A 12,623-nucleotide genomic window follows, 5' to 3' on the forward strand; every position below is an offset into this window, starting at 1 on the left:
GGAGCATGAGCTTTCGTGGGTGAATACATCATTCATCCGACGAAGTGAGTATTCACCCACGAAAGCTCATGGTCCAATACATCTGTTAGTCTATACGGTGCCACAGGACTCTTTGCTATCTTGATAGTGTTCGGAATAAGCAATTAAAGCATTGTTTCAATGGTGCATCTTTATCCATCTGTATTCTCTAGAAATCTGGCATTTCGATGTGGTTCTCCATTATTTTGCCATCGCATAAGTTTGATGTTTCTGCCACTGAGCTTTTGTGCAAAATTCTTTGAAAGGATCTTCTGAAGTTGTGATTATTTTGAGGACAGCTGTGATTTGTAAGGCAAGTGTAGGAAGCTGTTAGGATAAGCAGTCTTCTGGGTTTAGAGTCAAGCAGATCAGAAAGAGATTTGTATCCTCCTGGATCTTTCCTTCAGAACAGATGTTGATGTGACTTTTAATGCTCATTAACATGAGGGATTAATAGAACTGGCTGGAGCCAAGTGCATGGTAGTGTGTGAACTGCTTTTGTGACCCCAAGGATTCCCCTTTCCTGCATCTTATTCCAGTCCTGGGCATCTCTTGCCAACTGTGCTGAATTGTGCCGAACTGAATGGTGTGGTTATCACGTGGGTAAATGTCAGCTAGGTACAAGAACGTGAGCACACCAGATTTTCACTCTTGACCCAGTACAGGATTTGCAAAGCTAGTGGATGATTTTAACTGTTTGCTCCGAGTGGCCTGGTGTGGGGTATTTTAGGTTTTACTGCTGTCTCTTCATGTTTGTTAGTGGCTTGGGTCATGTGTTCCAGACTCAGTGTCATGTAGAGATGTGCAATCATGTCTTAAGGCAGAGTTAAAGACAAATATAGAACTAAATTCTGCACTAATTATACCCATGCAGTCCTATTAACTTCAGTAATGTTGCAGGTGTACAGTTATATTAAGGGCAGAAACTCTTCGTGGTTTCAAAAAATGCATTAAATAACTCATGATAATCCTACTTTACAGGCACCTTCTCATCTCAGATACAGGTCGTTTCGTTTGATTTGTTATATATCCTCTTAACAAGGCTAGTGTTTTATTTAAACATTCCCAATTGAATTTAGAAATATTCCAGAACAGTGATTATGGGCTAAAATCTGCTCTTGCTTACCCTGGTGTTAATCTGGAGTAAATCCCTTGAAGGTACTGTAGTAACTCCAGATTGACATCAGCATAACTGACAGCCGAATTTGGCCCTTTTTTCTTACACTGAGATAAGGATGCCTATGTTACTTTTCTCTGCTTTATCTTTAATAGAATGTCGATAAGATTCTGTTGATTGTACGCACATAGAGTATGAATTTGGTCACCGTTTAAAAAAACAAGAACACACCACACACGTAAAATTATGATAATGAGGTCAAATAAGCACAGCTTATGGAAATTATGGTAGTGGTGCTATATACGGTGTCTTTTTTATATTAATAGTGTATCTAGAGTGTGATGGAAATTCACCACAAGGGCACTAATGACTGTCTCTCAGTGGCATAAGTTGTTTGATAAATGGCATAGTTTTTTCCTTGGAAGTCATTTTATTTATCCGCTCAATTTTTAGACCTCTGTTTGCTTCATCTTTGTCCAACTTGTGCTGCCATGCTAAATTCTCGATAGATCTACTCACCCTGAACACAGTGGGAGAATACAGTTGTTCCAGGGTGAATGGGTTTCTCAGACATGGCCCTATTGGGTGTGTATTGTGAAACTAAACTGACAGTGGGAGAATAGAATTTGGTGATATGATAATACATGTCATAGTAGCTCTCAGAAGTCAGAGCACGATATAATTAGCATGCACTTTCACTAGGCCTGATATTTTGTATTCTATTAGAACCGTGTGTTTTGCAGAGGCGTGACTTGCTCTCACCTGTAGATCTGTAATATGCAGACAACTGTGATTGCACTTACGCACCCCACCTCGTCCTGCACATAGCTATTTACCCTTTTATTGTTGGCAATTAATCTATGGTGGTATCTTTGAGAGGAAAGGAAGTGAGTGAATACCTTTGCCAAGGAATGTTGGCACATGACTTGAAATATGGCTGCTCTCCTTAATACAGCCTTTCCTAGGTGAGCGCTACACAGTTCAGGCTTATCCCTCACAGTATTTTTTCTTTCTCTCTCTCGCGTGTGCGCGCACGCACACACACACACACTGAAAGAAGCAGTCATACCTCCCTGACATCACCGCTCTCAGTTGGCTCTCTTACTGATGCTGCAGTTCCAGTCTGTGCATCATTTTGACATTTTAAATAGCACGTGCATTTACAGTATAGCTCCTGTGTAAGCTTCGATCACTCTCCCACTCTCATGTTGTTGCTATTGTTATTTCTCTATTACAGTAGAGCAGGGGTCGGCAATCTTTCAGAAGTGATGTGCCGAGTCTTCATTTATTCATTCTAATTTAAGGGTTCGCGTGCCAGTCATACATGTTAACGTTTTTAGAAGGTCTCTTTCTATAAGTCTATAATATATAACTAAACTATTGTTGTATGTAACGTAAATAAGGTTTTTAAAATGTTTAAGAAGCTTAATTTAAAGTTAAATTAAAACGCAGAGCCCCCTGGATCGGTGGCCAGGACCCGGGCAGTGTGAGTGCCACTGAAAATCAGCTCGCGTGCTGCCTTTGGCACACATGCCATAGGTTGCCTACCCCTGCAGTAGAGCCTAGAGCAGTGGTTCTCAACCTAGTTACCATTGTGAGCCATGTATGCAGCATTCTATGTATTATGTGGGCTGCATTCACACAATATATATACTGCCTGTATGGCCCTGAGGATGTCACATGGGCTGCAACTGTGAGTTGGTTGGGCCACAAGCAGCCTGCAGGTTGAGAAACACTGGCCTAGAGGCTCCATCAGGAGCAGGGCTAAATTGTGCCAGGCCTACACGATGTTTTACAGAAAGATTTAAAAATGACAGCTCTCTGCCCCAAGGATCTTAGAGCCTAGAGGCTTAACTCTGTGTGATGCTGAGTGCTCTGAACTCCATCATCCTCACCTGGAATTGAGTCCACGCAATGGGAGTTAAATCTGGAGCCACTATTGGGACATAAATTAGGATTTCACACACTAAATTCCATGCAAAAAGGTTTTTTTTTTCGTTAAGGTTTCATCTGCTTCTAGTGTTTTATTCTCCAGCTTGAACTGCTAGACCCTGATCTTGCAACCACTTACACGGACGAATAATTTTACACACATGGGTAGTCATTTAAGCACAGTGGAACTACTCAGACGTAAATATTTGCAGGATCTAGGCTTTAGTATATGAGCTCTTTGGGGGAAGGACTGTATCTTTGCATGTGTCTGTGTAGTGCTTAGCACAATAGGGGTCCTGGAAACTATTGCAATATAAATATTATATCATATAAAATACAGCCCTACGGCTAGATTCTGTTTTCAGCCACAGAGATGAAAATCCAGGGTGACCCAATGTAAATCTTTTATATTGATATCCCTGGAACCAGTATCTGGCCCACAAACCCCAATCTTTATTTTTATTTTACAGTGATCCATCTAGCAAAGACACAGTTTGTCAAGAGGTTTATTGCTTTAAGTGAGGAATAAACAACAGGAACTGATACACTTTTGAGGAGAAAGATCCAACTTTCATGTTAAATTGCTCAGAAATGAAACCTGGAGGAGATGGAGGCAATGAAAATACAAAACGCTTTGTATAAAATCCCCATGGCACCTCTGAATACAATAAGCTGATACTCCTCTAACACCCGTTTTACAACAGCACAGTGGTACTGAGTTCACCTGCTTTACCTCTGTTATAGGTCTTCATTCAGCTCTCACTGAAGTTAGTGGAAAGACTCCTAGGCATTATCTATACCACGAAAATCATTTTTTGCTGACAATAGGCATCAACGCTGGGTGAACAGTGTTGAATGCAACCATAGGGATGGAACCCTGGATCTAGACTCGTGAACCTTTATTGCTTGAGATAAAGGGTTTGGTCTGCAAACTCACAGGCAAGTAGTGGACTCATCAATGTGATCTAGCCACTAGAGGGCGACAGAGTGTGACCGGCTATAGTTTAACCATGTACTGTTTCAGAAATTGTGATTCAAACCTGCCTGTAGTTTCTGTAAAGTAGAAAAGGCTCCATTGACTTCAGCAGGAGTTGGATCTGGTCCCTGGAGCACTGGAAATGAGAAACAAATCTGGCCACATCTTTTTTTTCTCCTCAGTGTTTTCCATGAGGAGTCTGCTGCCTTTTTAATCCTTATTTGCATGTCTTCTTTTAAATACGTCCCAATGAAATTCACATTCTAGTATCTGTTATGTGCCAAGCTCTTTTATTTAATAGAAAATTAAAACATTTTGGCTGGCTACCTTGAGCTAAACATACTGAATGATGTAATGTGTGAGCACTGAGGCATTGCGTTTAAAAGCCTTTGAAAAATCCATCCAATGGCCAGCCAGTTTCCCATCCACTACAGGCCAGTTTTACTATCCAAATTTTTTAAAATGTTACAGCCAGTCAGAGGAGTTGCTACACCTTCCTGGTGCACCCTGATCTTCCTTGTGAATAAAAACACCTTGGCATATTTAGTCTTGAGAAAAGAAGACTGAGGGGGGACCTGAGAATCTTCACATATGTTAACGGCTGTTATAAAAAGGAACAGTTGTTCTCTATATCTACTGAAGGTAGGACAAGAAGTAACTGGCTTAATCCGCAGCAAGGGAGATTTAGGTTAAGTGTTAGAAAAAACTCTCTAACTATAAATTTAGCCCTGGAATAGGTTTCCAAGGGAGGTTGTGGAATCCCCATCTTTGGAGGTTTTTAAGAACAGGTTTGATCTAGGTTTATTTAGTCCTGCCTCACCGTAGGACCTTGGTCCCTTCCAGTCCTACCTTTCCATGATTCTGTGATTACAGCATGGAGTGAGATTTGGCAAAGCTAGAGAAAGAGAGAAATTTGAAATAAAGGTTTAAATAAAATGGGCACATATAAACGTTAAGTAATATCATAGTGGTGTTTAGGGGACCAGTCTGGACTAGCCACTGTATAAACGTAGACACTTTCCCTGCCCCTCCAGCTTACATACAATACTTTTCTTAATGCTTTACGAGATTCACACACATACATATATTTCACATGGACACTCAATAATTCTAGATAATACTTAGTCCTGCCTTGAGTGCTGGGGACCAGACTGGATGACCTCTTGAGGTCCCTTCCAGTCCTACGAGTCTATGATTCTAATTCAATACATGTGAACAGAGAGATTTGTATTCTCAGACCATTTTACACTGCTACCTGCAACTTTCATAAGCATTGTCCCTGTTATACACTTGAGGGAACTGAGTCAGAGCAATAAAGTGACTTGCACAAGGCAGAGCAAGAATTAGGCCAAAGTTCCTCACACCCTGTCCTGTGCTCAGGTTGCTAGGCCATGCAGCATGTAGGTGTACAGTGAATGAGATAAACTTGTGCCTGGGACAGGTAGCTGCACCTCTTTTTGATGCCAGTGGAGTTGTTCCTTCTCCCAGGTTGATTTTGGCCTTTTATGCTATTGTTTAATACAGGCTTTTTAAATAAATAAATGAAGATTGGCAATGCTGGTTGAATAATGTATCTTCCTCTTCACCTTTGCTGAAGTTCCTCATTCCAAGCCACTAATACGCAACTTCCCAGAAATAAGAAAGTCAACAAATTATTATCTATTTTTCATGGGAGAGACTCCACCTCTGATAGAAGCTATCTGAAGAGTAGAGTAGACCTTGCGGTTGTAGGACAAGTGCTTCCAATGACTGTGGCTTTTTTACATTTTTGAAGTCTTGCAACAGCAGTACGAAGCATGTGTAGCTTGACTTCAGTGCAGCCAGGATTTCAACCTATACATCTAATTCCACCCTGAGTTTGCTCCTTCCAGCTTTCTCAGGCATACTGGGAGAGAGGATAGTAAAAGTTGGAGGTTCTAATCCAGCAAAGCACTTAACACTGTGCTTTTAATTTTAAGCATAGGACTAATCCTGCACACTACTCATGTGCTAAAGTACCTTGCTGGATCAGGACCTTAGTTAAACAAGTGTAAAGACCTTTGAGTAAGTGCCTGATATTAATCATGCCTTTTTTCTGTTCGTGCCAGTCTACGCTTCAGAGGATAGAATGAGACTCTATATTAATGCACTCCCCTAATCGTCTCAGTAAATGAACGTGTCTTTTACAGGTTGTGATAGCGATCACTGGGGACCACATTGTAGCAACCGCTGCCAATGCCAGAACGAGGCTCTCTGCAACCCTATCACTGGCGCCTGTGTCTGTGCAGATGGGTACAAAGGATGGCGCTGTGAAGAGCTCTGTGACCCGGGGACTTACGGGAAAGGCTGCCAGTTTAAATGCCAGTGCCACAATGGAGCAACCTGTGACCATAAAACAGGAGAATGTCATTGTGCTCCCGGCTACACAGGGGTATTGTAAGTTCAATGACAGGCATATTTTACCGTGCATCACTTGACAGCCTTGCTTTGACCCTGCTTAGTGCAATGCATGTCTGATAAAACGTACACAATCGATACATTATACTTTTTACTCTCTAGAAACCAGGTAACAGGATTTATGGGAGACTGAACAAAGGAGCACTGTTTATCACTGCTAATTACAGCTGTCAACATGTGGAAATCAAATTTTAGCCTAAAGAGAGATTAAAATTTCAGGAGATTTACCTGCGAGTAAAATTACTGTAGCTGTGGTGTGAATATGAGAATCAAACCATAGTACTGTACTTACAAGCAATCGGATGTACATGTTTAGCTATCCAGTGCAGTACCAAATGGAACTCCTTTTCTCTGGCTTATCTGACTTTCAGTATAACTGAGGAAGACTTAAAGATAACTCTATCGGCTTAGTATCTAGGGGGCAAATTTCTAGCTTTGTGACTCCCATTAACTGTAGTGAGAATCATGTCGCTAAATCCCCATATCCCACGCTGAAAGTTTACAAGTTAGATTCACCAAATCTGCATATTAATTTTAGGGCAGCTGAGCAATAGCTTCTTGTTTAAAATTGCCCACGGTATAACGTCAGTTCTCATTAGAGATCTTGCAGTAGTTTCAGTAGTAATTATGCTTTTCAAAATTATTTAAAGACAACAGGAGAATTTCCTGGGGGCAGGGGTATTTTGTTCCCTGAGGCCTACTTACAGCTTTTTGAAAATCTATGACAAATGCCCTACTTTTTTTCTATATGCAGGGTAGTTGTAGCTGTGTTGGTCCCAGGATATTAGAGACAAGGTGGCTGAGGTAATATCTTTTATTGGACCAACTTGTGTTGGTGAGAGAGACAAGCTTTTGAGCTACAAAGAGTTCTTCTTCAGTCCCATTGACACTGATGCAGACCTGAAGAAGAGCACCTTGTGGCTGAAAAGCTTGTCTCTCTCACCAACAGAAGTTTGATCCAATAAATGTTATTACCTCACCCACCTTGTCTCTCTACATTTTTTGGGGGGGTGGGAGGGCTGGGAGGTAATCTAGCATTCTTTATGGGTCAGCATGAAGGAAAGAATGCTTATGCCTAGATAGAAAATAAAGATCGTATTAACCTGTACCAATAAATTGTGTACCTTTAAATATTTTACTACATACCTGATTTCCTTGCAATATTATGGACTCAATCTTATAAGCACTTACTACCAAAGGTTCTGCTTACTGTTGAATAATCCCATTCACACTGATGGGTCCACTCACCGTAGTAAAGTGTTTGCAGGGTCAGCAACTAATATGTTGCATGAGCATCTCTATTTGGAGGAACAGTCAGTTGTTTGCTTGTGAAGAGCCTAATCTGTTAAAACTGGTAATATGAGAAAGCAGCAGCCAAATGTGGTGAAAAGCACCCAGGTGCAGAGAGCTAGCACGAGGCCTATCTGGGTCACTTCAGTATCATGAAAGCCATGCAGTCCTTGCATTGACCTCAGCAGGCATTGGATGAGAATTTCAGGGCTCAGGTGGCCTTGTGCCTGCCCTCTGCACAGGGGGGAATTTCATTTGACATTCTGTAATAATTTTGGAAGAACAAAACACTTCAACGTTTTGCAGCATTTTATTCCTGTTTTATTTTGTTTGTGGCTTGTTTTATTGCTGCGTTGCGTAATTAAGCTTTAAAGGCTTGATCCTGCAACCCTGATGTGCACGAGTTGTCTTTACTCACAGGAGCAGTTCCACTGAGTAAATGCATGAGTGGGACTTCATGCATGAGTAAAGAGTATACACGTGGCTTGGAGGGCTGGCTCCTCAGAACACAGACAAGTGTCTTGTAGGAACTTCAATGTTGGAATTCTTGGTTAATTGATTTTTACTGTTGACATTGCCCATTGAAACGTCACTGATTTGCATAAGAGCTCCCATGATGCTCTGTGGTGTGGATTTGCCCGTTTCTTGTTAATGTTTGCTTTTAAAGTGTTTTGATTTGTGTTTTGTTCCCTCCCACACACCCCATTTGCCCCCCGCCAAGCTGTGAAGAGCACTGCCCTCCAGGCAGTCATGGAGCTCAGTGTGAATTGCGCTGCCCGTGCCAGAATGGGGGAGTCTGTCACCATATCACCGGCGAGTGCTCCTGTCCTCCTGGATGGATGGTATGTAACAAGTTACTACTCACCCCACCTGTAGATCTTTGCTTAGAGTTCCTTTGAAAGTACATTATAATTTACTTACTCACTGTTGATAGCTTGGGCTCCCTCTGTCTGCTCCCAGTATCCACCGGCTGTTTCTTGTCATATGCTTTGACTGTCAACACATTGCAGTGGGGCCCGTCTCTTCAGTATGTGCATGTACAGCACGTACCGCAGTGGGCCCCCGGGGCACTACTGCAGGGCAATAAACACATAAGAGACTGTGACTAGCCTTAATGCACCCCCACAGGGGAGCGAGGAGGAATAAGGCTCCTCCACCCCCATATGGACCCTCCCCACATCACAGCTGAACGTGTAGAGAGGAGAGCAGGGGCTGCATGCCCTATGCTACTTCCCTGAGCAGCTGGGTACGGAGAGGGAAGAGAGGGGTAAGGAGCGGGCAGAAGCGTGGCTCCCCCATACTCAAGTGCTGAGCAGCAGAGCTGAGCCCGTGCAAGGAGAGGGAGGGTGCTACACCCTGCAAAGAGCTGTAGCACACAGTTCTCCCCCTCCTCCAACAGCACCCTTGTGGGCGAGCGGGGAGCAGGGAGGAATTGGGCCTCTCTGAGTTACAATTCTTCCTTGCGCCTTCTCCTGGGATAGTGCAGCTACATGCCACCCTTACACAGAACGCTGAGCAAATGCCCAACCAAGTCCTAAGCGCGGTGTTGTTTTCATAACGGGAGAGGCAGAAGGTGAGAGGACAGCTGTGGTTCTGACAGGCAATGCTACAGAGAGAATAGATACAGCATCACGAGGCCACGGAGATAGGGTCAGTGCTACTGTCCTTACTCAGGCATAATTCCCATTGATTTTAATAGGAGTTTTGCCTGCGTGAAACAGTTGGCCCCGAGAGAGCAAATTACCCTCCGCTTTAGTTTTGTGTGTCGAGAAAGCGGGGCCAGACATTTTTAAAATCCTTAACTTTCTCAATAATGTGATAATTAACTCTCTCCGGATTTGTCAAATCTCCCAGGCCTGCACACCATTCAGCTGCGCTTCGTTACCTGGCACTTTGCCAGTATTAGCAATTAGTCTCTTGGCAGTCCTGCTGGAATTGAATGGAAAACAATGCCTGTGATATTTTCTAATACCTGGTATGCTATAAAGATCATCACACATTACAATTTGATGAGGATCTAATTCCATCTGGGAAGTGCAGGAGTGAGAGGGGACTTTGTATTCCTCTAGCTCTTTAAAGTACCTCCATGTGCAGGATGGAAGAGGGAGAATTATGCAGCATATCCTGTGTATGGAATGCTAATGTAGAGTAGGTTCACTCAGTTCCAGCCTCTGATACACAAATGAGCATCTTCCATTGCCCAGAAAGACGTCCAGGTGCCGCTTCCTTGATTTTTCTAGATGCATCGTTATGCTATGACAAGTAGCCCGATCCTTAACAGTGTCCTCATTGTCAGCAATCACAAGCTTGCAGGGGAATAGAACTGGTGTTTGGATCCAAACACTGAAAAATAGTGATCTAAATGTCTCTGCGGTGTAACTCTGTTTAAGTCAGTGGAATTAAACCAGGGATGGATTTGATTCAAGACATTTTTTTTCACCCCCTCTCCCAGTAATAGGAATCTGCCAACACACTGAGTGTAAAGTCATTGCTGGTGTAAAACAGTGCACCTTCATTGATTTCAGTGGGACTGGACCAGTTTACACCACAAGGAATTTGGCCCCAAAGAGGTTTAAAAAAGCCGTGTTACCTGAAAGATAAACTTTGGTTGTGAGAGAGTTGAATTAGCATGTCAAAGACATTTTGATCATGGTGCTAGCTCCAGATAAGATATTTTCCTCAAGATTCTGGTGGCAGGTTGTAAGATATCACAGGAGGATAGAGATGCATGAGCAAACCATCCCTTCAGACTTTTCAACCTAAGCTGTTCCCTATGTTAAGAACTCCTAGTGGATCTCTCTCATAAGACACTCATAGCCAAAGTGAGTGGTGACACAGTGATGGCACGAAGCTGGTCCAAAACCAACCAGCAATGTTAATACAGGGTGAATCACCCTTATTTAGCATTCAGTGGGTGAGCAAAAGACCGTTCCTCCCGGAGGGGTGGGTAGCTAACAGATGAGGCAGGCAACCCCGTTGTTTTTCTCAGGCTGGCAGGCGATGCGGCCACACTGCAGTTCCCCCTGATAGTTGATTAGTAAAAAGGAATGAGCACCAGTATGCCACCCAGAGATTTTTTTTTCCTGCCACCAGTGCTCCCCTAATATTTGTACTGCACATACCAGCGTTTCTGAGAATCTAAACTGGACTCCCCCTTATCTGCTGTCTGGGCAGGAGACCTTTTCTCGCAGGGTGGAAATGTCACTAAAGAAAAACAAGAATGTAGAGAAAGATCAGAAAGTTTTAGAAATCTTTTACGGTGCAAGGTGGGCCCTTAAGGAGAGTGCTTACAGCACCGATGCTGCTGAGCAGGTGCAGCTATTCATTCTGTCCCGTTTGTGCTTGAAGTTTAGAATTTTCTCTGCAATACTCAGTGTCCCAGAGGGACTTTCCTGAAAACTCTGTTGTTGGCTGCTTAGTCTCCAGAGAAAAACCTGGAGTTAACAATTGTGTTTGAACTGAGCATAACTAAAAATTGAAGCGAGAGATCAAGTATTCTGGGGGAAGAAACTGAAATTATAAGCAGAAGAATTCAGCTTGTAAATGTTGGGATTTTAAATTGAAAGGGACTCTCCAGGGTTTTCATGAAAGGCTGAAAATCCAATGCCAAGAGAAAGAGTAACCAATTCCTTTCTCTTGCTGGAGTTTTAACTCTTGGCACGTGCCGTGGCTTGTGCAGCCAGACACAGGTGGGCAATAAATGAGCAGAAGAGATGGGGCTGCTAAATTCATTTTATTTTATAGTATTGATAGTCTTTCTTGGACAACTGGAAGTTTACTTGCAGAGGATACTTCAGACTCTGTGTGTGCGTGCGCGCGTGCTGGAGATACACTGCATGTGTGTACTGGAGATACACCGCACGTGTGAGAGAGTGAATTCTCCCTGGATTTATACTCCAGGACTGAGTAAATTTACTCACATTTTATAGTTCCTGGGACCTGCCCCACGGCACTTTCTGTCCCTCCTGGGCTGCAGACATGGGAGTTACTAATGACAGGTTTGCTTCCTTAGGAGCTGTGGTACCTGGGGGACTAGGCACCAAGCTGAATGGGTAAAAGTGGACTAGGGAGGTAGTCTCTGGTTTCCCCTTGGATCAGCCTCTGAGGGAAGCTGTTTCGTCTGCCCCTCAAGCTGCCTTGTAAAACCCTCTCCTTTGAAGGGGGAATCCGACAGAAATGCAGTGAGTGACAATAACTCAATGTTTAAGTATTTATTTCCCCATGTTTTTTTCACCAGGACAGCATGCAGTCTGTTGTATGAAGTATTACACTAGAAGAGTGGCTTTTAATGCTAAAATGTATTGGGCATTTTTCACTCCAGTGGATGTGGGTGTTGGTTGGTGGGTGCTTTAACCTCCATCTCAGCTATGTGCAGGTTTCTTTTTGTTGTGGTGGTTTTTGTAAAATGAAATAAACGACGGGGTGGGAAGACCTTTTCTAATAATCTTCCTAATAATGCTGGGAAACTGTATTAAAAGCAGAAGCCCGAGAGTTTGGGGTCTTAAAAAATAAACTTTGCTGATAAGATGCGTAAACTACAAGAAACTTCGGTCTGACATTTGATCTTCCACAGAGGGGTGTTTTATATTCTCTTAGCACAGATTAATGCAAAAAGTTATGTCTAAAGATTCCTTTGGCTCCAGGGGATAGATCTCAGAGTATTACTTTCTCATTGTTTGTTGATAGAAATCCTGTTCTTTTTGAGACATGAAGTGAAAATGCATTTATCCAGATAAATGGATACCTGCATTTCCAAATATATAGTATTGCTTATTACTCAAGCCTGGAGAGACATGTTTGTTACAGCAGAATCTGACTGGTCTTGAACTGAGGCCAAAAGGTCTGTTTTCTAGC

General features: G+C 42.8%; 1 protein-coding gene across 6 annotated transcripts in view; it reads left to right on the forward strand.

The window, feature by feature from the left end:
- Positions 1-12,623, forward strand: part of MEGF11 (multiple EGF like domains 11) — a 293,791-nt gene that overhangs the window by 165,698 nt on the left and 115,470 nt on the right. For 5 of the 6 annotated variants that reach the window (XM_039492980.1, XM_039492981.1, XM_039492982.1 and 2 more), the window contains 2 exons: positions 6,212-6,458; positions 8,491-8,611. In XM_039492980.1, the coding sequence (XP_039348914.1) occupies positions 6,212-6,458; positions 8,491-8,611 (368 nt within the window). Of the gene's footprint in view, positions 1-2,808; positions 2,829-6,211; positions 6,459-8,490; positions 8,612-12,623 lie in introns of those variants that run through there. The other variant, XM_039492985.1, reaches the window with a different exon arrangement.

Source organism: Mauremys reevesii, linkage group 10 (assembly GCF_016161935.1).
Source record: "Mauremys reevesii isolate NIE-2019 linkage group 10, ASM1616193v1, whole genome shotgun sequence".
Taxonomy (NCBI): domain Eukaryota; kingdom Metazoa; phylum Chordata; order Testudines; family Geoemydidae; genus Mauremys; species Mauremys reevesii.